Source organism: Scyliorhinus torazame, chromosome 24 (assembly GCF_047496885.1).
Source record: "Scyliorhinus torazame isolate Kashiwa2021f chromosome 24, sScyTor2.1, whole genome shotgun sequence".
Taxonomy (NCBI): Eukaryota; Metazoa; Chordata; class Chondrichthyes; order Carcharhiniformes; family Scyliorhinidae; genus Scyliorhinus; species Scyliorhinus torazame.
This window is the reverse complement of record NC_092730.1, coordinates 5,759,942-5,787,304: the sequence shown is the minus strand read 5'-3', so window position 1 is coordinate 5,787,304 and position 27,363 is coordinate 5,759,942. Positions and strand designations below refer to the sequence as shown.

Here is a 27,363-nt window from a genome sequence, read left to right as displayed (position 1 = left end):
GACACTGTCCCCATCAAACACTCCGAGGACAGTTACAACATGGGGTTAGATACAGAGTAAAGCTCCCTCTACACTGTCCCCATCAAACATTCCCAGGACAGGTACAGCACGGGGTTAGATACAGAGTAAAGCTCTCTCTACACTGTCCCCATCAAACACTCCCAGGACAGGTACAGCACGGGGTTACATACAGAGTAAAGCTCCCTCTACACTGTCCCCATCAAACACTCCCAGGACAGGTACAGCACGGGGTTAGATACAGAGTAATGCTCCCTCTACACTGTCCCCATCAAACACTCCCAGGACAGGTACAGCACGGGGTTAGATACAGAGTAAAGCTCCCTCTACACTGTCCCCATCAAACACTCCCAGGACAGGTACTGCACGGGGTTAGATACAGAGTAAAGCTCCCTCTACACTGTCCCCATGAAACACTCACTGGACAGGTACAGCACGGGGTTAGATACAGAGTAAAGCTCCCTCTATACTGACCCCATCAAACACTCCCAGGACAGGTAGAGCACGGGGTTAGATACAGAGTAAAGCTCCCTCTACACTGTCCCCATCAAACACTCCCAGGACAGGTACAGCACGGGGTTAGATACAGAGTAAAGCTCCCTCGACACTGTCCCATCAAACACTCCCAGGACAGGTACAGCACGGGGTTAGATACAGAGTAAAGCTCCCTCTATACTGACCCCATCAAACACTCCCAGGACAGGTACAGCACGGGGTTGGATACAGAGTTAAGCTCACACTACACTGTCCCCATCAAACACTCCCAGGACAGGTGTAGCACGGGGTTAGATACAGAGTAAAGCTCCCTCGACACTGTCCCCACCGAACACTCCCAGGACAGGTACAGCACGGGGTTAGATACAGAGTAAAGCTCCCTCTATACTGTCCCATCAAACACTCCCAGGACAGGTACAGCACGGGGTTAGATACAGAGTAAAGCTCCCTCTATACTGACCCCATCAAACACTCCCAGGACAGGTACAGCACGGGGTTAGATACAGAGTAAAGCTCCCTCTACACTGTCCCATCAAACACTCCCAGGACAGGTACAGCACGGGGTTAGATACAGAGTAAAGCTCCCTCTATACTGACCCCATCAAACACTCCCAGGACAGGTACAGCACGGGGTTGGATACAGAGTAAAGCTCCCACTACACTGTCCCCATCAAACACTCCCAGGACATGTACAGCACGGGGTTAGATACAGAGTAAAGATCCCGCTACACTGGCCCCATCAAACACTCCCAGGACAGGTACAGCACGGGGTTAGATACAGAGTAAAGCTCCCTCTGCACTGTCTCCAGCAAACACTCCCAGGACAGGTACAGCACGGTGTTAGATACTGAGTAAAGCTCCCTGTCCCTATCAAACACTCCCAGGACAGGTACAGCACGGGGTTAGATACAGAGTAAAGCTCCCTCTCCACTGTCCCCATCAAACACTCCCAGGACAGGTACAGCACCGGGTTAGATACAGAGTAAAGCTCCCTCTACACTGTCCCCCATCAAACACTCCCAGGACAGGTACAGCACGGGGTTCGATACAGAGTAAAGCTCCCTCTACACTGTGCCCATCAAACACTCCCAGGACAGGTACAGCACGGGGTTAGATACAGAGTAAAGCTCCCTCTACACTGTCCCCATCAAACACTCCCAGGACAGGTACAGCACGGGGTTAGATACAGAGTAAAGCTCCCTCTACACTGTCCCCATCAAACACTCCCAGGACAGGTACAGCCCGGGGTTAGATACAGAGTAAGTCTCCCTCTACACTGACCCTATCAAACACTCCCAGGACACGTACAGCACGGGGTTAGATACAGAGTAAAGCTCCCTCTACACTGTCCCCATCAAACACTCCCAGGACAGGTACAGCACGGGGTTAGATACAGAGTAAAGCTCCCTCTACACTGTCCCCATCAAACACTCCCAGGACAGGTACAGCACGGGGTTAGATACAGAGTAAAGCTCCCTCTACACTGTCCCTAACAAACACCCCCAGGACAGGTACAGCACGGGGTTAGATACAGAGTAAAGCTCCCTCTACACTGTCCCCATCAAACACTCCCAGGACAGGTCCAGCACGGGGTTAGACACAGAGTAAAGCTCCCTCTACACTGTCCCCATCAAACACTCCCAGGACAGGTACAGCACGGGGTTAGATACAGAGTAAAGCTCCCTCTACACTGTCCCCATCAAACACTCCCAAGACAGGTACAGCACGGGGTTAGATACAGAGTAAAGCTCCCTCTACACTGTCCCCATCAAATACTCCCAGGACAGGTACAGCACGGGGTTAGATACAGAGTAAAGCTCCCTCTACACTGTCTCCATCAAACACTCCCAGGACAGTTACAGCACGGGGTTAGATACAGAGTAAAGCTCCCTCTACACTGTCTCCATCAAACACTCCCAGGACAGTTACAGCACGGGGTTAGATACAGAGTAAAGCTCCCTCTACACTGTCCCCATCAAACACTCCCAGGACAGGCACAGCACAGGGTTAGATACAGAGTAAAGCTCCCTCTACACTGTCCCCGTCACACACTCCCAGGACAGGTACAGCACGGGGTTAGATACAGAGTAAAGCTCCCTCTACACTGTCCCCGTCACACACTCCCAGGACAGGTACAGCACGGGGTTAGATACAGAGTAAAGCTCCCTCTACACTGTCCCCATCAAACTCTCCCAGGACAGGTACAGCACGGGGTTAGATACAGAGTAAAGCTCCCTCCACACTGTCCCCATCAAACACTCCCAGGACAGGTACAGCACGGGGTTAGATACAGAGTAAAGCTCCCTCTACACTGTCCCCATCAAACACTCCCAGGACAGGTACAGCACGGGGTTAGATACAGAGCAAAGCTCACTCTACACTGTCCCCATCAAACACTCCCAGGACAGGTACAGCACGGGGTTAGGTACAGAGTAAAGTTCCCTCTACACTGTCCCCATCAAACACTCCCAGGACAGGTACAGCACGGGGTTAGATACAGAGCAAAGCTCACTCTACACTGTCCCCATCAAACACTCCCAGGACAGGGACAGCACGGGGTTAGATACAGAGTAAAGCTCCCTCTACACTGTCCCCATCAAACACTCCCAGGACAGGTACAGCACGGGATTAGATACAGAGTAAAGCTCCCTCTACACTGTCCCCATCAAACACTCCCAGGACAGGTAGAGCACGGGGTTAGATACAGAGTAAAGCTCCCTCTACACTGTCCCCATCAAACACTCCCAGGACAGGTACAGCACGGGGTTAGATACAGAGCAAAGCTCACTCTACACTGTCCCCATCAAACACTCCCAGGACAGGTACAGCACGGGGTTAGGTACAGAGTAAAGTTCCCTCTACACTGTCCCCATCAAACACTCCCAGGACAGGTACAGCACGGGGTTAGATACAGAGCAAAGCTCACTCTACACTGTCCCCATCAAACACTCCCAGGACAGGTACAGCACGGGGTTAGATACAGAGTAAAGCTCCCTCTACACTGTCCACATCAAACACTCCCAGGACAGGTACAGCACGGGGTTAGATACAGAGTAAAGCTCCCTCTACACTGTCCCCATCAAACACTCCCAGGACAGGTACAGCTCGGGGTTAGATACAGAGTAAAGCTCCCTCTACACTGTCCCATCAAACTCTCCCAGGACAGGTACAGCACGCGGTTAGATACAGAGTAAAGCTCCCTCTACACTGTCCCCATCAAACACTCCGAGGACAGTTACAACATGGGGTTAGATACAGAGTAAAGCTCCCTCGACACTGTCCCCATCAAACACTCCGAGGACAGTTACAACATGGGGTTAGATACAGAGTAAAGCTCCCTCTACACTGTCCCCATCAAACATTCCCAGGACAGGTACAGCACGGGGTTAGATACAGAGTAAAGCTCCCTCTACACTGTCCCCATCAAACACTCCGAGGACAGTTACAACATGGGGTTAGATACAGAGTAAAGCTCCCTCTACACTGTCCCCATCAAACACTCCCAGGACAGTTACAGCACGGGGTTGGATACAGAGTAAAGCTCCCTCTACACTGTCCCCATCAAACACTCCCAGGACAGGTACAGCACGGGGTTAGATACAGAGTAAAGCTCCCTCGACACTGTCCCCATCAAACACTCCCAGGACAGGTACGGCACGGGGTTAGATACAGAGTAAAGCTCCCTCTACACTGTCCCCATCAAACTCCCAGGACAGGTACAGCACGGGGATAGATACAGAGTAAAGCTCCCTCTACACTGTCCCCATCAATCACTCCCAGGACAGGTACAGCACGGGGTTAGATACAGAGTAAAGCTCCCTCTACACTGTCCCCATCAAACACTCCCAGGACAGGTACAGCACGGGGTTAGATACAGAGTAAAGCTCCCTCTACACTGTCCCCATCAAACACTCCCAGGACAGGTACAGCACGGGGTTAGATACAGAGTAAAGCTCCCTCAACACTGCCCCCATCAAACACTCCCAGGACAGGTACAGCACGGGGTTAGATACAGAGTAAAGCTCCCTCGACACTATCCCCATCAAACACTCCCAGGACAGGTACAGCACGGGGTTAGATACAGAGTAAAGCTCCCTCTACACTGTCCCCATCAAACACTCCCAGGACAGGAATAGCACGGGGTTAGATACAGAGTAAAGCTCCCTCTACACTGTCCCCATCAAACACTCCCAGGACAGGTACAGCACGGGGTTAGATAAGGAGTAAAGCTCCCTCTACACTGTCCCCATCAAACACTCCCAGGACAGGTACAGCACGGGGTTAGATACAGAGTAAAGCTCCCTCTACACTGTCCCCATCAAACACTCCCAGGACAGGTACAGCACGGGGTTAGATACAGAGTAAAGCTCCCTCTACACTGTCCCCATCAAACACTCCCAGGACAGGTACTGCACGGGGTTAGATACAGAGTAAAGCTCCCTCTACACTGTCCCCATGAAACACTCACTGGACAGGTACAGCACGGGGTTAGATACAGAGTAAAGCTCCCTCTATACTGACCCCATCAAACACTCCCAGGACAGGTAGAGCACGGGGTTAGATACAGAGTAAAGCTCCCTCTACACTGTCCCCATCAAACACTCCCAGGACAGGTACAGCACGGGGTTAGATACAGAGTAAAGCTCCCTCTACACTGTCCCATCAAACACTCCCAGGACAGGTACAGCACGGGGTTAGATACAGAGTAAAGCTCCCTCTATACTGACCCCATCAAACACTCCCAGGACAGGTACAGCACGGGGTTGGATACAGAGTTAAGCTCACACTACACTGTCCCCATCAAACACTCCCAGGACAGGTGTAGCACGGGGTTAGATACAGAGTAAAGCTCCCTCGACACTGTCCCCACCGAACACTCCCAGGACAGGTACAGCACGGGGTTAGATACAGAGTAAAGCTCCCTCTATACTGTCCCATCAAACACTCCCAGGACAGGTACAGCACGGGGTTAGATACAGAGTAAAGCTCCCTCTATACTGACCCCATCAAACACTCCCAGGACAGGTACAGCACGGGGTTAGATACAGAGTAAAGCTCCCTCTACACTGTCCCATCAAACACTCCCAGGACAGGTACAGCACGGGGTTAGATACAGAGTAAAGCTCCCTCTATACTGACCCCATCAAACACTCCCAGGACAGGTACAGCACGGGGTTGGATACAGAGTAAAGCTCCCACTACACTGTCCCCATCAAACACTCCCAGGACATGTACAGCACGGGGTTAGATACAGAGTAAAGATCCCGCTACACTGGCCCCATCAAACACTCCCAGGACAGGTACAGCACGGGGTTAGATACAGAGTAAAGCTCCCTCTGCACTGTCTCCAGCAAACACTCCCAGGACAGGTACAGCACGGTGTTAGATACTGAGTAAAGCTCCCTGTCCCTATCAAACACTCCCAGGACAGGTACAGCACGGGGTTAGATACAGAGTAAAGCTCCCTCTCCACTGTCCCCATCAAACACTCCCAGGACAGGTACAGCACCGGGTTAGATACAGAGTAAAGCTCCCTCTACACTGTCCCCCATCAAACACTCCCAGGACAGGTACAGCACGGGGTTCGATACAGAGTAAAGCTCCCTCTACACTGTGCCCATCAAACACTCCCAGGACAGGTACAGCACGGGGTTAGATACAGAGTAAAGCTCCCTCTACACTGTCCCCATCAAACACTCCCAGGACAGGTACAGCACGGGGTTAGATACAGAGTAAAGCTCCCTCTACACTGTCCCCATCAAACACTCCCAGGACAGGTACAGCCCGGGGTTAGATACAGAGTAAGTCTCCCTCTACACTGACCCTATCAAACACTCCCAGGACACGTACAGCACGGGGTTAGATACAGAGTAAAGCTCCCTCTACACTGTCCCCATCAAACACTCCCAGGACAGGTACAGCACGGGGTTAGATACAGAGTAAAGCTCCCTCTACACTGTCCCCATCAAACACTCCCAGGACAGGTACAGCACGGGGTTAGATACAGAGTAAAGCTCCCTCTACACTGTCCCTAACAAACACCCCCAGGACAGGTACAGCACGGGGTTAGATACAGAGTAAAGCTCCCTCTACACTGTCCCCATCAAACACTCCCAGGACAGGTCCAGCACGGGGTTAGACACAGAGTAAAGCTCCCTCTACACTGTCCCCATCAAACACTCCCAGGACAGGTACAGCACGGGGTTAGATACAGAGTAAAGCTCCCTCTACACTGTCCCCATCAAACACTCCCAAGACAGGTACAGCACGGGGTTAGATACAGAGTAAAGCTCCCTCTACACTGTCCCCATCAAATACTCCCAGGACAGGTACAGCACGGGTTTAGATACAGAGTAAAGCTCCCTCTACACTGTCTCCATCAAACACTCCCAGGACAGTTACAGCACGGGGTTAGATACAGAGTAAAGCTCCCTCTACACTGTCTCCATCAAACACTCCCAGGACAGTTACAGCACGGGGTTAGATACAGAGTAAAGCTCCCTCTACACTGTCCCCATCAAACACTCCCAGGACAGGCACAGCACAGGGTTAGATACAGAGTAAAGCTCCCTCTACACTGTCCCCGTCACACACTCCCAGGACAGGTACAGCACGGGGTTAGATACAGAGTAAAGCTCCCTCTACACTGTCCCCGTCACACACTCCCAGGACAGGTACAGCACGGGGTTAGATACAGAGTAAAGCTCCCTCTACACTGTCCCCATCAAACTCTCCCAGGACAGGTACAGCACGGGGTTAGATACAGAGTAAAGCTCCCTCCACACTGTCCCCATCAAACACTCCCAGGACAGGTACAGCACGGGGTTAGATACAGAGTAAAGCTCCCTCTACACTGTCCCCATCAAACACTCCCAGGACAGGTACAGCACGGGGTTAGATACAGAGCAAAGCTCACTCTACACTGTCCCCATCAAACACTCCCAGGACAGGTACAGCACGGGGTTAGGTACAGAGTAAAGTTCCCTCTACACTGTCCCCATCAAACACTCCCAGGACAGGTACAGCACGGGGTTAGATACAGAGCAAAGCTCACTCTACACTGTCCCCATCAAACACTCCCAGGACAGGGACAGCACGGGGTTAGATACAGAGTAAAGCTCCCTCTACACTGTCCCCATCAAACACTCCCAGGACAGGTACAGCACGGGATTAGATACAGAGTAAAGCTCCCTCTACACTGTCCCCATCAAACACTCCCAGGACAGGTAGAGCACGGGGTTAGATACAGAGTAAAGCTCCCTCTACACTGTCCCCATCAAACACTCCCAGGACAGGTACAGCACGGGGTTAGATACAGAGCAAAGCTCACTCTACACTGTCCCCATCAAACACTCCCAGGACAGGTACAGCACGGGGTTAGGTACAGAGTAAAGTTCCCTCTACACTGTCCCCATCAAACACTCCCAGGACAGGTACAGCACGGGGTTAGATACAGAGCAAAGCTCACTCTACACTGTCCCCATCAAACACTCCCAGGACAGGGACAGCACGGGGTTAGATACAGAGTAAAGCTCCCTCTACACTGTCCCCATCAAACACTCCCAGGACAGGTAGAGCACGGGGTTAGATACAGAGTAAAGCTCCCTCTACACTGTCCCCATCAAACACTCCCAGGACAGGTAGAGCACGGGGTTAGATACAGAGTAAAGCTCCCTCTACACTGTCCCCATCAAACACTCCCAGGACAGTTACAGCACGGGGTTAGATACAGAGTAAAGCTCCCTCTACACTGTCCCCATCAAACACTCCCAAGACAGGTACAGCACGGGGTTAGATACAGAGTAAAGCTCCCTCTACACTGTCCCCATCAAACACTCCCAGGACAGTTACAGCACGGGGTTAGATACAGAGTAAAGCTCCCTCTACACTGTCCCCATCAAACACTCCCAAGACAGGTACAGCACGGGGTTAGATACAGAGTAAAGCTCCCTCTACACTGTCCCCATCAAACACTCCCAAGACAGGTACAGCACGGGGTTAGATACAGAGTAAAGCTCCCTCTACACTGTCCCCATCAAACACTCCCAGGGCAGGTACAGCACGGGGTTAGATACAGAGTAAAGCTCCCTCTAAACTGTCTCCATCAAACACTCCCAGGACAGGGACAGCACGGGGTTAGATACAGAGTAAAGCTCCCTCTACACTGTCCCCGTCACACACTCCCAGGACAGGTACAGCACGGGGTTAGATACAGTGTAAATCTCGCTCTACACTGTCCCCATCAAACACACCCAGGACAGGTACAGCACAGGGTTAGATACAGAGTAAAGCTCCCTCTACACTGTCCCCGTCAAACTCTCCCAGGACAGGTACAGCACGGGGTTAGATACAGAGTAAAGCTCCCTCTACACTGTCCCCATCAAACACTCCCAAGACAGGTACAGCACGGGGTTAGATACAGAGTAAAGCTCCCTCGACACTGTCCCCATCAAATACTCCCAGGACAGGCACAGCACGGGGTTAGATACAGAGTAAAGCTCCCTCTACACTGTCTCCATCAAACACTCCCAGGACAGGGACAGCACGGGGTTAGATACAGAGTAAAGCTCCCTCTACACTGTCCCCGTCACACACGCCCAGGACAGGTACAGCACGGGGTTAGATACAGTGTAAATCTCGCTCTACACTGTCCCCATCAAACACACCCAGGACAGGTACAGCACGGGGTTAGATACAGTGTAAATCTCGCTCTACACTGTCCCCATCAAACACTCCCAGGACAGGTACAGCACGGGGTTAGATACAGAGCAAAGCTCACTCTACACTGTCCCCATCAAACACTCCCAGGACAGGTACAGCACGGGGTTAGATACAGAGTAAAGCTCCCTCTACACTGTCCCCATCAAACACTCCCAGGACAGTTACAGCACAGGGTTAGATACAGAGTAAAGCTCCCTCGACACTGTCCCCATCAAACACTCCCAGGACAGGTACAGCACGGGGTTAGATACAGAGTAAAGCTCCCTCTACACTGTCCCCATCAAACACTCCCAGCAGTTACAGCATGGGGTTAGATACAGAGTAAAGCTCCCTCTACACTGTCCCCATCAAACACTCCCAGGACAGGTACAGCACGGGGTTAGATACAGAGTAAAGCTCCCTCTACACTGTCCCCATCAAACACTCCCAGGACAGGTACAGCACGGGATTAGATACAGAGTAAAGCTCCCTCTACACTGTCCCCATCAAACGCTCCCAGGACAGGCACAGCACGGGGTTAGATACAGAGTAAAGCTCCCTCTACACTGTCCCCATCAAACACTCCCAGGACAGGTACAGCACGGGGTTAGATACAGAGTAAAGCTCCCTCGACACTGTCCCCATCAAACACTCCCAGGACAGGTACAGCACGGGGTTAGATACAGAGTAAAGCTCCCTCTACACTGTCCCCATCAAACACTCCCAGGACAGGTATAGCACGGGGTTAGATACAGAGTAAAGCTCCCTCTACACTGTCCCCATCAAACGCTCCCAGGGCAGGTACAGCACGGGGTTAGATTCAGAGTAAAGCTCCCTCTACACTGTCCCCATCAAACACTCCCAGGACAGGTACAGCACGGGGTTAAATACAGAGTAAAGCTCCCTCTACACTGTCCCCATCAAACACTCCCAGGACAGGTACAGCACGGGGTTAGATACAGAGTAAAGCTCCCTCTACACTGTCCCCATCAAACACTCCCAGGACAGGTACAGCACGGGGTTAGATACAGAGTAAAGCTCCCTCGACACTGTCCCCATCAAACACTCCCAGGACAGGTACAGCACGGGGTTAGATACAGAGTAAAGCTCCCTCTACACTGTCCCCATCAAACACTCCCAGGATAGGTACAGCACGTGGTGAGATACAGAGTAAAGCTCCCTCTACACTGTCCCCATCAAACACTCTCAGGACAGGTACAGCACGGGGTTAGATACAGAGTAAAGCTCCCTCGACACTGTCCCCATCAAACACTCCCACGACAGGTACAGCACGGGGTTAGATACAGAGTAAAGCTCCCTCTACACTGTCCCCATCAAACACTCCCAGGACAGGTACAGCACGGTGTTAGATACAGAGTAAAGCTCCCTCTACACTGTCCCCATCAAACACTCCCAGGACAGGTACAGCACGGGGTTAGATACAGAGTAAAGCTCCCTCTACACTGTCCCCATCAAACACTCCCAGGACAGGTACAGCATGGGGTTAGATACAGAGTAAAGCTCCCTCTACACTGTCCCCATCAAACACTCCCAGGACAGGTACAGCACGGGGTTAGATACAGAGTAAAGCTCCCTCTACACTGTCCCCATCAAACACTCCCAGGACAGGTACAGCACGGCGTTAGATACAGAGTAAAGCTCCCTCTACACTGTCCCCATCAAACACTCCCAGGACAGGTACAGCACGGGGTTAGATACAGAGTAAAGCTCCCTCTACACTGTCCCCATCAAACACTCCCAGGACAGGTACAGCATGGGGTTAGATACAGAGTAAAGCTCCCTCTACACTGTCCCCATCAAACACTCCCAGGACAGGTACAGCACGGGGTTAGATACAGAGTAAAGCTCCCTCTCCACTGTCCCCATCAAACACTCCCAGGACAGGTACAGCACGGGGTTAGATACAGAGTAAAGCTCCCTCTACACTGTCCCCATCAAACACTCCCAGGACAGGTATAGCACGGGGTTAGATACAGAGTAAAGCTCCCTCTACACTGTCCCCATCAAACACTCCCAGGGCAGGTACAGCACGGGGTTAGATTCAGAGTAAAGCTCCCTCTACACTGTCCCCATCAAACACTCCCAGGACAGGTACAGCACGGGGTTAGATACAGAGTAAAGTTCCCTCTACACTGTCCCCTTCAAACACTCCCAGGACAGGTACAGCACGGTGTTAGATACAGAGTAAAGCTCCCTCTACACTGTCCCCATCAAACACTCCCAGGACAGGTACAGCACGGGGTTAGATACAGAGTAAAGCTCCCTCTACACTGTCCCCATCAAACACTCCCAGGACAGGTACAGCATGGGGTTAGATACAGAGTAAAGCTCCCTCTACACTGTCCCCATCAAACACTCCCAGGACAGGTACAGCACGGGGTTAGATACAGAGTAAAGCTCCCTCTACACTGTCCCCATCAAACACTCCCAGGACAGGTACAGCACGGCGTTAGATACAGAGTAAAGCTCCCTCTACACTGTCCCCATCAAACACTCCCAGGACAGGTACAGCACGGGGTTAGATACAGAGTAAAGCTCCCTCTACACTGTCCCCATCAAACACTCCCAGGACAGGTACAGCATGGGGTTAGATACAGAGTAAAGCTCCCTCTACACTGTCCCCATCAAACACTCCCAGGACAGGTACAGCACGGGGTTAGATACAGAGTAAAGCTCCCTCTCCACTGTCCCCATCAAACACTCCCAGGACAGGTACAGCACGGGGTTAGATACAGAGTAAAGCTCCCTCTACACTGTCCCCATCAAACACTCCCAGGACAGGTATAGCACGGGGTTAGATACAGAGTAAAGCTCCCTCTACACTGTCCCCATCAAACACTCCCAGGGCAGGTACAGCACGGGGTTAGATTCAGAGTAAAGCTCCCTCTACACTGTCCCCATCAAACACTCCCAGGACAGGTACAGCACGGGGTTAGATACAGAGTAAAGTTCCCTCTACACTGTCCCCTTCAAACACTCCCAGGACAGGTACAGCACGGGGTTAGACACAGAGTAAAGCTCCCTCTACACTGTCCCCATCAAACACTCCCAGGACAGGTACAACACGGGGTTAGATACAGAGTATAGCTCCCTCTACACTGTCCCCATCAAACACTCCCAGGACAGGTACAGCACGTGGTCAGATACAGAGTAAAGCTCCCTCTACACTGTCCCCATCAAACACTCCCAGGACAGGTACAGCACGGGGTTAGATACAGTGTAAAGCTCCCTCAACACTGTCCCCAACAAACACTCCCAGGACAGGTACAGCACGGGGTTAGATACAGAAAGTAAAGCTCCCTCGACACTGTCCCCATCAAACACTCCCAGGACAGGTACAGCACGGGGTTAGATACAGAGTAAAGCTCCCTCTACACTGTCCCCATCAAACACTCCCAGGACAGGTACAGCACGGGGTTAGATACAGAGTAAAGCTCCCTCTACACTGTCCCCATCAAACACTCCCAGGACAGGTACAGCACGTGGTTAGATACAGAGTAAAGCTCCCTCTCCACTGTCCCCATCAAACACTCACAGGACAGGTACAGCACGGGGTTAGATACAGAGTAAAGCTCCCTCTACACTGTCCCCATCAAACACTCCCAGGACAGGTACAGCACGGGGTTAGATACAGAGTAAAGCTCCCTCTACACTGTCCCCATCAAACACTCCCAGGACAGGTATAGCACGGGGTTAGATACAGAGTAAAGCTCGCTCTACACTGTCCCCATCAAACACTCCCAGGACAGGTACAGCACGGGGTTAGATACAGAGTAAAGCTCCCTCTACACTGTCCCCATCAAACACTCCCAGGACACGTACAGCACGGTGTTAGATACAGAGTAAAGCTCCCTCTACACTGTCCCCATCAAACACTCCCAGGACACGTACAGCACGGGGTTAGATACAGAGTAAAGCTCCCTCTACACTGTCCCCATCAAACACTCCTAGGACAGGTACAGCACGGGGTTAGATGCAGAGTAAAGCTCCTTCTACACTGTCCCCATCAAACACTCCCAGGACAGGTACAGCACGGGGTTAGATACAGAGTAAAGCTCCCTCTACACTGTCCCCATCAAACACTCCCAGGACAGGTACAGCACGGGGTTAGATACAGAGTAAAGCTCCCTCTACACTTTCCCCATCAAACACTCCCAGGACAGGTACAGCACGGGGTTAGATACAGAGTAAAGCTCCCTCGACACTGTCCCCATTAAACACTCACAGGACAGGTACAGCACGGGGTTAGACACAGAGTAAAGCTCCCTCTACACTGTCCCAATCAAACACTCCCAGGACAGGTACAGCACGGGGTTAGATACAGAGTAAAGCTCCCTCTCCACTGTCCCCATCAAACACTCCCAGGACAGGTACAGCACGGGGTTAGATACAGAGTAAAGCTCCCTCTACACTGTCCCCATCAAACACTCCCAGGACAGGTAGAGCACGGGGTTAGATACAGAGTAAAGCTCCCTCTACACTGTCCCCATCAAACACTCCCAGGACAGGTACAGCACGGGGTTAGATACAGAGTAAAGCTCCCTCGACACTGTCCCCATTAAACACTCACAGGACAGGTACAGCACGGGGTTAGACACAGAGTAAAGCTCCCTCTACACTGTCCCCATCAAACACTCCCAGGACAGGTAGAGCACGGGGTTAGATACAGAGTAAAGCTCCCTCTACACTGTCCCAATCAAACACTCCCAGGACAGGTACAGCACGGGGTTAGATACAGAGTAAAGCTCCCTCTCCACTGTCCCCATCAAACACTCCCAGGACAGGTACAGCACGGGGTTAGATACAGAGTAAAGCTCCCTCTACACTGTCCCCATCAAACACTCCCAGGACAGGTAGAGCACGGGGTTAGATACAGAGTAAAGCTCCCTCTACACTGTCCCCATCAAACACTCCCAGGACAGTTACAGCACGGGGTTAGATACAGAGTAAAGCTCCCTCTACACTGTCCCCATCAAACACTCCCAGGACAGGTACAGCACGGGGTTAGATACAGAGTAAAGCTCCCTCTACACTGTCCCCATCAAACACTCCCAGGACAGGTATAGCACGGGGTTAGATACAGAGTAAAGCTCCCTCTACACTGTCCCCATCAAACGCTCCCAGGGCAGGTACAGCACGGGGTTAGATTCAGAGTAAAGCTCCCTCTACACTGTCCCCATCAAACACTCCCAGGACAGGTACAGCACGGGGTTAAATACAGAGTAAAGCTCCCTCTACACTGTCCCCATCAAACACTCCCAGGACAGGTACAGCACGGGGTTAGATACAGAGTAAAGCTCCCTCGACACTGTCCCCATCAAACACTCCCAGGACAGGTACAGCACGGGGTTAGATACAGAGTAAAGCTCCCTCTACACTGTCCCCATCAAACACTCCCAGGATAGGTACAGCACGTGGTGAGATACAGAGTAAAGCTCCCTCTACACTGTCCCCATCAAACACTCTCAGGACAGGTACAGCACGGGGTTAGATACAGAGTAAAGCTCCCTCGACACTGTCCCCATCAAACACTCCCACGACAGGTACAGCACGGGGTTAGATACAGAGTAAAGCTCCCTCTACACTGTCCCCATCAAACACTCCCAGGACAGGTACAGCACGGTGTTAGATACAGAGTAAAGCTCCCTCTACACTGTCCCCATCAAACACTCCCAGGACAGGTACAGCACGGGGTTAGATACAGAGTAAAGCTCCCTCTACACTGTCCCCATCAAACACTCCCAGGACAGGTACAGCACGGCGTTAGATACAGAGTAAAGCTCCCTCTACACTGTCCCCATCAAACACTCCCAGGACAGGTACAGCACGGGGTTAGATACAGAGTAAAGCTCCCTCTACACTGTCCCCATCAAACACTCCCAGGACAGGTACAGCATGGGGTTAGATACAGAGTAAAGCTCCCTCTACACTGTCCCCATCAAACACTCCCAGGACAGGTACAGCACGGGGTTAGATACAGAGTAAAGCTCCCTCTCCACTGTCCCCATCAAACACTCCCAGGACAGGTACAGCACGGGGTTAGATACAGAGTAAAGCTCCCTCTACACTGTCCCCATCAAACACTCCCAGGACAGGTATAGCACGGGGTTAGATACAGAGTAAAGCTCCCTCTACACTGTCCCCATCAAACACTCCCAGGACAGGTATAGCACGGGGTTAGATACAGAGTAAAGCTCCCTCTACACTGTCCCCATCAAACACTCCCAGGGCAGGTACAGCACGGGGTTAGATTCAGAGTAAAGCTCCCTCTACACTGTCCCCATCAAACACTCCCAGGACAGGTACAGCACGGGGTTAGATACAGAGTAAAGTTCCCTCTACACTGTCCCCTTCAAACACTCCCAGGACAGGTACAGCACGGGGTTAGACACAGAGTAAAGCTCCCTCTACACTGTCCCCATCAAACACTCCCAGGACAGGTACAACACGGGGTTAGATACAGAGTATAGCTCCCTCTACACTGTCCCCATCAAACACTCCCAGGACAGGTACAGCACGTGGTCAGATACAGAGTAAAGCTCCCTCTACACTGTCCCCATCAAACACTCCCAGGACAGGTACAGCACGGGGTTAGATACAGTGTAAAGCTCCCTCAACACTGTCCCCAACAAACACTCCCAGGACAGGTACAGCACGGGGTTAGATACAGAGTAAAGCTCCCTCTACACTGTCCCCATCAAACACTCCCAGGACAGGTACAGCACGGGGTTAGATACAGAGTAAAGCTCCCTCTACACTGTCCCCATCAAACACTCCCAGGACAGGTACAGCACGTGGTTAGATACAGAGTAAAGCTCCCTCTCCACTGTCCCCATCAAACACTCACAGGACAGGTACAGCACGGGGTTAGATACAGAGTAAAGCTCCCTCTACACTGTCCCCATCAAACACTCCCAGGACAGGTACAGCACGGGGTTAGATACAGAGTAAAGCTCCCTCTACACTGTCCCCATCAAACACTCCCAGGACAGGTATAGCACGGGGTTAGATACAGAGTAAAGCTCGCTCTACACTGTCCCCATCAAACACTCCCAGGACAGGTACAGCACGGGGTTAGATACAGAGTAAAGCTCCCTCTACACTGTCCCCATCAAACACTCCCAGGACACGTACAGCACGGTGTTAGATACAGAGTAAAGCTCCCTCTACACTGTCCCCATCAAACACTCCCAGGACACGTACAGCACGGGGTTAGATACAGAGTAAAGCTCCCTCTACACTGTCCCCATCAAACACTCCTAGGACAGGTACAGCACGGGGTTAGATACAGAGTAAAGCTCCTTCTACACTGTCCCCATCAAACACTCCCAGGACAGGTACAGCACGGGGTTAGATACAGAGTAAAGCTCCCTCTACACTGTCCCCATCAAACACTCCCAGGACAGGTACAGCACGGGGTTAGATACAGAGTAAAGCTCCCTCTACACTTTCCCCATCAAACACTCCCAGGACAGGTACAGCACGGGGTTAGATACAGAGTAAAGCTCCCTCGACACTGTCCCCATTAAACACTCACAGGACAGGTACAGCACGGGGTTAGACACAGAGTAAAGCTCCCTCTACACTGTCCCAATCAAACACTCCCAGGACAGGTACAGCACGGGGTTAGATACAGAGTAAAGCTCCCTCTCCACTGTCCCCATCAAACACTCCCAGGACAGGTACAGCACGGGGTTAGATACAGAGTAAAGCTCCCTCTACACTGTCCCCATCAAACACTCCCAGGACAGGTAGAGCACGGGGTTAGATACAGAGTAAAGCTCCCTCTACACTGTCCCCATCAAACACTCCCAGGACAGGTACAGCACGGGGTTAGATACAGAGTAAAGCTCCCTCGACACTGTCCCCATTAAACACTCACAGGACAGGTACAGCACGGGGTTAGACACAGAGTAAAGCTCCCTCTACACTGTCCCAATCAAACACTCCCAGGACAGGTACAGCACGGGGTTAGATACAGAGTAAAGCTCCCTCTCCACTGTCCCCATCAAACACTCCCAGGACAGGTACAGCACGTGGTTAGATACAGAGTAAAGCTCCCTCTACACTGTCCCCATCAAACACTCCCAGGACAGGTAGAGCACGGGGTTAGATACAGAGTAAAGCTCCCTCTACACTGTCCCCATCAAACACTCCCAGGACAGGTAGAGCACGGGGTTAGATACAGAGTAAAGCTCCCTCTACACTGTCCCCATCAAACACTCCCAGGACAGTTACAGCACGGGGTTAGATACAGAGTAAAGCTCCCTCTACACTGTCCCCATCAAACACTCCCAAGGCAGGTACAGCACGGGGTTAGATACAGAGTAAAGCTCCCTCTACACTGTCTCCATCAAACACTCCCAGGACAGGGACAGCACGGGGTTAGATACAGAGTAAAGCTCCCTCTACACTGTCCCCGTCACACACTCCCAGGACAGGTACAGCACGGGGTTAGATACAGTGTAAATCTCGCTCTACACTGTCCCCATCAAACACACCCAGGACAGGTACAGCACAGGGTTAGATACAGAGTAAAGCTCCCTCTACACTGTCCCCATCAAACTCTCCCAGGACAGGTACAGCACGGGGTTAGATACAGAGTAAAGCTCCCTCTACACTGTCCCCATCAAACACTCCCAAGACAGGTACAGCACGGGGTTAGATACAGAGTAAAGCTCCCTCGACACTGTCCCCATCAAATACTCCCAGGACAGGTACAGCACGGGGTTAGATACAGAGTAAAGCTCCCTCTACACTGTCTCCATCAAACACTCCCAGGACAGGGACAGCACGGGGTTAGATACAGAGTAAAGCTCCCTCTACACTGTCCCCGTCACACACTCCCAGGACAGGTACAGCACGGGGTTAGATACAGAGTAAAGCTCCCTCTACACTGTCCCCATCAAACACTCCCAGGACAGGTACAGCACGGGATTAGGTACAGAGTAAAGCTCCCTCTACACTGTCCCCATCAAACTCTCCCAGGACAGGTACAGCACGGGGTTAGATACAGAGTAAAGCTCCCTCTACACTGTCCCCATCAAACACTCCCAGGACAGGTACAGCACGGGATTAGATACAGAGTAAAGCTCCCTCTACACTGTCCCCATCAAACACTCCCAGGACAGGTACAGCACGGGGTTAGATACAGAGTAAAGCTCCCTCTACACTTTCCCCATCAAACACTCCCAGGACAGGTACAGCACGGGGTTAGATACAGAGTAAAGCTCCCTCTCCACTGTCCCCATCAAACACTCCCAGGACAGGTACAGCACGGGGTTAGATACAGAGTAAAGCTCCCTCTACACTGTCCCCATCAAACACTCCCAGGACAGGTAGAGCACGGGGTTAGATACAGAGTAAAGCTCCCTCTACACTGTCCCCATCAAACACTCCCAGGACAGGTAGAGCACGGGGTTAGATACAGAGTAAAGCTCCCTCTACACTGTCCCCATCAAACACTCCCAGGACAGGTACAGCACGGGGTTAGATACAGAGTAAAGCTCCCTCTACACTGTCACCATCAAACACTCCCAGGACAGGTACAGCACGGGGTTAGATACAGTGTAAATCTCGCTCTACACTGTCCCCATCAAACACACCCAGGACAGGTACAGCACAGGGTTAGATACAGAGTAAAGCTCCCTCTACACTGTCCCCATCAAACTCTCCCAGGACAGGTACAGCACGGGGTTAGATACAGAGTAAAGCTCCCTCTACACTGTCCCCATCAAACACTCCCAAGACAGGTACAGCACGGGGTTAGATACAGAGTAAAGCTCCCTCGACACTGTCCCCATCAAATACTCCCAGGACAGGTACAGCACGGGGTTAGATACAGAGTAAAGCTCCCTCTACACTGTCTCCATCAAACACTCCCAGGACAGGGACAGCACGGGGTTAGATACAGAGTAAAGCTCCCTCTACCCTGTCCCCGTCACACACTCCCAGGACAGGTACAGCACGGGGTTAGATACAGTGTAAATCTCGCTCTACACTGTCCCCATCAAACACTCCCAGGACAGGTACAGCACGGGATTAGGTACAGAGTAAAGCTCCCTCTACACTGTCCCCATCAAACTCTCCCAGGACAGGTACAGCACGGGCTTAGATACAGAGTAAAGCTCCCTCCACACTGTCCCCATCAAACACTCCCAGGACAGGTACAGCACGGGGTTAGATACAGAGCAAAGCTCACTCTACACTGTCCCCATCAAACACTCCCAGGACAGGTACAGCACGGGGTTAGGTACAGAGTAAAGCTCCCTCTACACTGTCCCCATCAAACACTCCCAGGACAGGTACAGCACGGGGTTAGATACAGAGTAAAGCTCGCTCTACACTGTCCCCATCAAACACTCCCAGGACAGGTACAGCACGGGGTTAGATACAGAGTAAAGCTCCCTCTACACTGTCCCCATCAAACGCTCCCAGGGCAGGTACAGCACGGGGTTAGATTCAGAGTAAAGCTCCCTCTACACTGTCCCCATCAAACACTCCCAGGACAGGTACAGCACGGGGTTAGATACAGAGTAAAGCTCCCTCTACACTGTCCCCATCAAACACTCCCAGGACAGGTACAGCACGGGGTTAGATACAGAGTAAAGCTCCCTCTACACTGTCCCCATCAAACACTCCCAGGACAGGTACAGCACGTGGTGAGATACAGAGTAAAGCTCCCTCTACACTGTCCCCATCAAACACTCTCAGGACAGGTACAGCACGGGGTTAGATACAGAGTAAAGCTCCCTCGACACTGTCCCCATCAAACACTCCCAGGACAGGTACAGCACGGGGTTAGATACAGAGTAAAGCTCCCTCTACACTGTCCCCATCAAACACTCCCAGGACAGGTACAGCACGGGGTTAGATACAGAGTAAAGCTCCCTCTACACTGTCCCCATCAAACACTCCCAGGACAGGTACAGCATGGGGTTAGATACAGAGTAAAGCTCCCTCTACACTGTCCCCATCAAACACTCCCAGGACAGGTACAGCACGGGGTTAGATACAGAGTAAAGCTCCCTCTACACTGTCCCCATCAAACACTCCCAGGACAGGTACAGCACGGGGTTAGATACAGAGTAAAGCTCCCTCTACACTGTCCCCATCAAACACTCCCAGGACAGGTACAGCACGGGGTTAGATACAGAGTAAAGCTCCCTCTACACTGTCCCCATCAAACACTCCCAGGACAGGTACAGCATGGGGTTAGATACAGAGTAAAGCTCCCTCTACACTGTCCCCATCAAACACTCCCAGGACAGGTACAGCACGGGGTTAGATACAGAGTAAAGCTCCCTCTACACTGTCCCCATCAAACACTCCCAGGACAGGTACAGCACGGGGTTAGATACAGGGTAAAGCTCCCTCTACACTGTCCCCATCAAACACTCACAGGACAGGTACAGCACGGGGTTAGACACAGAGTAAAGCTCCCTCTACACTGTCCCCATCAAACACTCCCAGAACAGGTACAGCACGTGGTTAGATACAGAGTAAAGCTCCCTCTACACTGTCCCCATCAAGCACTCCCAGGACAGGTAAAGCACGGGGTCAGATACAGAGTAAAGCTCCCTCTACACTGTCCCCATCAAACACTCCCAGGACAGGTACAGCACGGGGTCAGATACAGAGTAAAGCTCCCTCTACACTGTCCCCATCAAACACTCCCAGGACAGGTACAGCACGGGGTTAGATACAGAGTAAAGCTCCCTCTACACTGTCCCCATCAAACACTCCCAGGACAGGTACAGCACGGGGTTAGATACAGAGTAAAGCTCCCTCTACACTGTCCCCATCAAACACTCCCAGGGCAGGTACAGCACGGGGTTAGATACAGAGTAAAGCTCCCTCTACACTGTCCCCATCAAACACTCCCAGGACAGGTACAGCACGGGGTTAGATACAGAGTAAAGCTCCCTCTACACTGTCCCCATCAAACACTCCCAGGACAGGTACAGCACGGGGTTAGATACAGAGTAAAGCTCCCTCTACACTGTCCGCATCAAACACTTCCAGGACAGGTACAGCACGGGGTTAGATACAGAGTAAAGCTCCCCCTACACTGTCCCCATCAAATACTCCCAGGACAGGTACAGCACGGGGTTAGATACAGAGTAAAGCTCCCCCTACACTGTCCCCATCAAATACTCCCAGGACAGGTACAGCACGGGGTTAGATACAGAGTAAAGCTCCCTCTACACTGTCCCCATCAAATACTCCCAGGACAGGTACAGCACGGGGTTAGATACAGAGTAAAGCTCCCTCTACACTGTCCCCATCAAACACTCCCAGGGCAGGTACAGCACGGGGTTAGATACAGAGTAAAGCTCCCTCTACACTGTCCCCATCAAACACTCCCAGGACAGGTACAGCACGGGGTTAGATACAGAGTAAAGCTCCCTCTACACTGTCCCCATCAAACACTCCCAGGACAGGTACAGCACGGGGTTAGATACAGAGTAAAGCTCCCCCTACACTGTTCCCATCAAACACTCCCAGGACAGTTACAGCACGGGGTTAGATACAGAGTAAAGCTCTTTCTACACAGTCCCCATCAAACACTCCCAGGACAGGTACAGCACGGGGTTAGATACAGAGTAAGGCTCCCTCTACACTGTCCCCATCAAACACTCCCAGGACAGGTACAGCACGGGGTTAGATACAGAGTAAAGCTCCCTCTACACTGACCCCATCAAACACTCCCAGGACAGGTACAACACGGGGTTAGATACAGAGTAAAGCTCCCTCTACACTGTCCCCATCACACACTCCCAGGACAGGTACAGCACGGGGTTAGATAGAGAGTAAAGCTCCCTCTATACTGTCCCCATCAAACACTCCCAGGACAGGTACAGCACTGGGTTAGATACAGAGTAAAGCTCCCTCTACACTGTCCCCATCAAACACTCCCAGGACAGGTACAGCACGGGGTTAGATACAGAGTAAAGCTCGCTCTACACTGTCCCCATCAAACACTCCCAGGACAGGTACAGCACGGGGTTAGATACTGAGTAAAGCTCCCTCTACACTGTCCCCATCAAACACTCCCAGGACAGGTACAGCACGGGGTTAGATACAGAGTAAAGCTCGCTCTACACTGTCCCCATCAAACACTCCCAGGACAGGTACAGCACGGGGTTAGATACAGAGTAAAGCTCCCTCTACACTGTCCCCATCAAACACTCCCAGGACAGGTACAGCACGGGGTTAGATACAGAGTAAAGCTCCCTCTACACTGTCCCCATCAAACACTCCCAGGACAGGTACAGCACGGGGTTAGATACAGAGTAAAGCTCCCTCTACACTGTCCCCATCAAACACTCCCAGGGCAGGTACAGCACGGGGTTAGATACAGAGTAAAGCTCCCTCTACACTGTCCCCATCAAACACTCCCAGGACAGGTACAGCACGGGGTTAGATACAGAGTAAAGCTCCCTCTACACTGTCCGCATCAAACACTTCCAGGACAGGTACAGCACGGGGTTAGATACAGAGTAAAGCTCCCCCTACACTGTCCCCATCAAATACTCCCAGGACAGGTACAGCACGGGGTTAGATACAGAGTAAAGCTCCCCTACACTGTCCCCATCAAATACTCCCAGGACAGGTACAGCACGGGGTTAGATACAGAGTAAAGCTCCCTCTACACTGTCCCCATCAAATACTCCCAGGACAGGTACAGCACGGGGTTAGATACAGAGTAAAGCTCCCTCTACACTGTCCCCATCAAACACTCCCAGGGCAGGTACAGCACGGGGTTAGATACAGAGTAAAGCTCCCTCTACACTGTCCCCATCAAACACTCCCAGGACAGGTACAGCACGGGGTTAGATACAGAGTAAAGCTCCCTCTACACTGTCCCCATCAAACACTCCCAGGACAGGTACAGCACGGGGTTAGATACAGAGTAAAGCTCCCCCTACACTGTCCCCATCAAACACTCCCAGGACAGTTACAGCACGGGGTTAGATACAGAGTAAAGCTCTTTCTACACAGTCCCCATCAAACACTCCCAGGACAGGTACAGCACGGGGTTAGATACAGAGTAAGGCTCCCTCTACACTGTCCCCATCAAACACTTCCAGGACAGGTACAGCACGGGGTTAGATACAGAGTAAAGCTCCCTCTACACTGACCCCATCAAACACTCCCAGGACAGGTACAACACGGGGTTAGATACAGAGTAAAGCTCCCTCTACACTGTCCCCATCACACACTCCCAGGACAGGTACAGCACGGGGTTAGATAGAGAGTAAAGCTCCCTCTATACTGTCCCCATCAAACACTCCCAGGACAGGTACAGCACTGGGTTAGATACAGAGTAAAGCTCCCTCTACACTGTCCCCATCAAACACTCCCAGGACAGGTACAGCACGGGGTTAGATACAGAGTAAAGCTCGCTCTACACTGTCCCCATCAAACACTCCCAGGACAGGTACAGCACGGGGTTAGATACTGAGTAAAGCTCCCTCTACACTGTCCCCATCAAACACTCCCAGGACAGGTACAGCACGGGGTTAGATACAGAGTAAAGCTCGCTCTACACTGTCCCCATCAAACACTCCCAGGACAGGTACAGCACGGGGTTAGATATTGAGTAAAGCTCCCTCTACACTGTCCCCATCAAACACTCCCAGAACAGGTACAGCACGTGGTTAGATACAGAGTAAAGCTCCCTCTACACTGTCCCCATCAAGCACTCCCAGGACAGGTAAAGCACGGGGTCAGATACAGAGTAAAGCTCCCTCTACACTGTCCCCATCAAACACTCCCAGGACAGGTACAGCACGGGGTTAGATACAGAGTAAAGCTCCCTCTACACTGTCCCCATCAAACACTCCCAGGACAGGTACAGCACGGGGTTAGATACAGAGTAAAGCTCCCTCTACACTGTCCCCATCAAACACTCCCAGGACAGGTACAGCACGGGGTTAGATACAGAGTAAAGCTCCCTCTACACTGTCCCCATCAAACACTCCCAGGGCAGGTACAGCACGGGGTTAGATACAGAGTAAAGCTCCCTCTACACTGTCCCCATCAAACACTCCCAGGACAGGTACAGCACGGGGTTAGATACAGAGTAAAGCTCCCTCTACACTGTCCGCATCAAACACTTCCAGGACAGGTACAGCACGGGGTTAGATACAGAGTAAAGCTCCCCCTACACTGTCCCCATCAAATACTCCCAGGACAGGTACAGCACGGGGTTAGATACAGAGTAAAGCTCCCTCTACACTGTCCCCATCAAATACTCCCAGGACAGGTACAGCACGGGGTTAGATACAGAGTAAAGCTCCCTCTACACTGTCCCCATCAAACACTCCCAGGGCAGGTACAGCACGGGGTTAGATACAGAGTAAAGCTCCCTCTACACTGTCCCCATCAAACACTCCCAGGACAGGTACAGCACGGGGTTAGATACAGAGTAAAGCTCCCTCTACACTGTCCGCATCAAACACTTCCAGGACAGGTACAGCACGGGGTTAGATACAGAGTAAAGCTCCCCCTACACTGTCCCCATCAAATACTCCCAGGACAGGTACAGCACGGGGTTAGATACAGAGTAAAGCTCCCTCTACACTGTCCCCATCAAACACTCCCAGGACAGGTACAGCACGGGGTTAGATACAGAGTAAAGCTCCCTCGACACTGTCCCCATCAAACACTCCCAGGACAGGTACAGCACGGTGTTAGATACAGAGTAAAGCTCCCTCTACACTGTCCCCATCAAACACTCCCAGGACAGGTACAGCACGGGGTTAGATACAGAGTAAAGCTCCCTCTACACTGTCCCCATCAAACACTCCCAGGACAGGTACAGCACGGGGTTAGATACAGAGTAAAGCTCCCTCTACACTGTCCCCATCAAACACTCCCAGGGCAGGTACAGCACGGGGTTAGATACAGAGTAAAGCTCCCTCTACACTGTCCCCATCAAACACTCCCAGGACAGGTACAGCACGGGGTTAGATACAGAGTAAAGCTCCCTCTACACTGTCCGCATCAAACACTTCCAGGACAGGTACAGCACGGGGTTAGATACAGAGTAAAGCTCCCCCTACACTGTCCCCATCAAATACTCCCAGGACAGGTACAGCACGGGGTTAGATACAGAGTAAAGCTCCCCCTACACTGTCCCCATCAAATACTCCCAGGACAGGTACAGCACGGGGTTAGATACAGAGTAAAGCTCCCTCTACACTGTCCCCATCAAATACTCCCAGGACAGGTACAGCACGGGGTTAGATACAGAGTAAAGCTCCCTCTACACTGTCCCCATCAAACACTCCCAGGGCAGGTACAGCACGGGGTTAGATACAGAGTAAAGCTCCCTCTACACTGTCCCCATCAAACACTCCCAGGACAGGTACAGCACGGGGTTAGATACAGAGTAAAGCTCCCTCTACACTGTCCGCATCAAACACTTCCAGGACAGGTACAGCACGGGGTTAGATACAGAGTAAAGCTCCCCCTACACTGTCCCCATCAAATACTCCCAGGACAGGTACAGCACGGGGTTAGATACAGAGTAAAGCTCCCTCTACACTGTCCCCATCAAACACTCCCAGGACAGGTACAGCACGGGGTTAGATACAGAGTAAAGCTCCCTCGACACTGTCCCCATCAAACACTCCCAGGACAGGTACAGCACGGTGTTAGATACAGAGTAAAGCTCCCTCTACACTGTCCCCATCAAACACTCACAGGACAGGTACAGCACGGGGTTAGATACAGAGTAAAGCTCCCTCTACACTGTCCCCATCAAACACTCCCAGGACAGGTACAGCACGGGGTTAGATACAGAGTAAAGCTCCCTCTACACTGTCCCCATCAAACACTCCCAGGACAGGCACAGCACGGGGTTAGATACAGTGTAAAGCTCCCTCTACACTGTCCCCATCAAACACTCCCAGGACAGGTACAGCATGGGGTTAGATCCAGAGCAAAGCTCTCTCTACACTGTCCCCATCAAACACTCCCAGGACAGGTACAGCACGGGGTTAGATACAGAGTAAAGCTCCCTCTACACTGTCCCCATCAAACACTCCCAGGACAGGTATAGCACGGGGTTAGATACAGAGTAAAGTTCCCTCTACACTGTCCCCATCAAACACTCCCAGGACAGGTACAGCACGGGGTTAGATACAGAGTAAAGCTCCCGCTACACTGTCCCCATCAAACACTCCCAGGACAGGTACAGCACGGGGTTAGATACGAAGTGAATCCCCTCACTCCTCACCTGTTGGTGTTTGCGGCCCAGCTCCGTCAAGTCCACCTCGACCTTCACCTGCTTCTCTTTGACCTTCAGGAGCTCCTCGTCCTTGGCCTGAATCTCCTCGTCCTGCCGGGTCACCTGGAGGAGAGGCTTGACCTGAGGGAGAGAGGGAGAGAGAGAGAGAGAGAGAGAGAGAGAGAGAGAGATAGTCAGAGCGAAGGACGAGCACCGGGCTGCGGATTGCGATTGGGGGGGGGGGGGGGCAATGATCCCCGAGCTCGACTCCCCATTTCCCCTCAAGGGCTCCGATCGACGAGCAGGCCCGGAATCTGCGCCCGATCCGGTGCCTTGGGTGGAGGGGGGTGGGCGAGGGAGGGATTTGAACAGGAGGATGAGAATTGTAGGGGCTGGAGGAGGTTACAGAGATAGGGGGCGAGGGAGGGATTTGAACAGGAGGATGAGAATTGTAGGGGCTGGAGGAGGTTACAGAGATAGGGAGGGAGGGAGGGATTTGAACAGGAGGATGGGAATTGTAGGGGCTGGAGGAGGTTACAGAGATAGGGGGCGAGGGAGGGATTTGAACAGGAGGATGAGAATTGTAGGGGCTGGAGGAGGTTACAGAGATAGGGAGGGAGGGAGGGATTTGAACAGGAGGATGAGAATTGTAGGGGCTGGGGGAGGTTACAGAGATAGGGAGGGAGGGAGGGATTTGAACAGGAGGATGAGAATTGTAGGGGCTGGAGGAAGTTACAGAGATAGGGAGGGAGGGAGGGATTTGAAGAGGAGGATGAGAATTGTCGGGACTGGAGGAGGTTACAGAGATAGGGACGGAGGGAGGGATTTGAACAGGAGGATGAGAATTGTAGGGGCTGGAGGAAGTTACAGAGATAGGGAGGGAGGGAGGG

The 27,363-nt window shown here is 52.2% G+C and overlaps 1 protein-coding gene across 1 annotated transcript in view; it reads right to left on the bottom strand.

The window, feature by feature from the left end:
• LOC140400184 (uncharacterized) overlaps nucleotides 1-27,363 on the bottom strand; it is a 104,172-nt gene that overhangs the window by 22,529 nt on the left and 54,280 nt on the right. Inside the window, exon 2 of the mRNA XM_072489652.1 lies at nucleotides 26,483-26,614. Within this exon, the coding sequence (XP_072345753.1) occupies nucleotides 26,483-26,614 (132 nt within the window). The remainder of the gene's footprint in view (nucleotides 1-26,482; nucleotides 26,615-27,363) is intronic.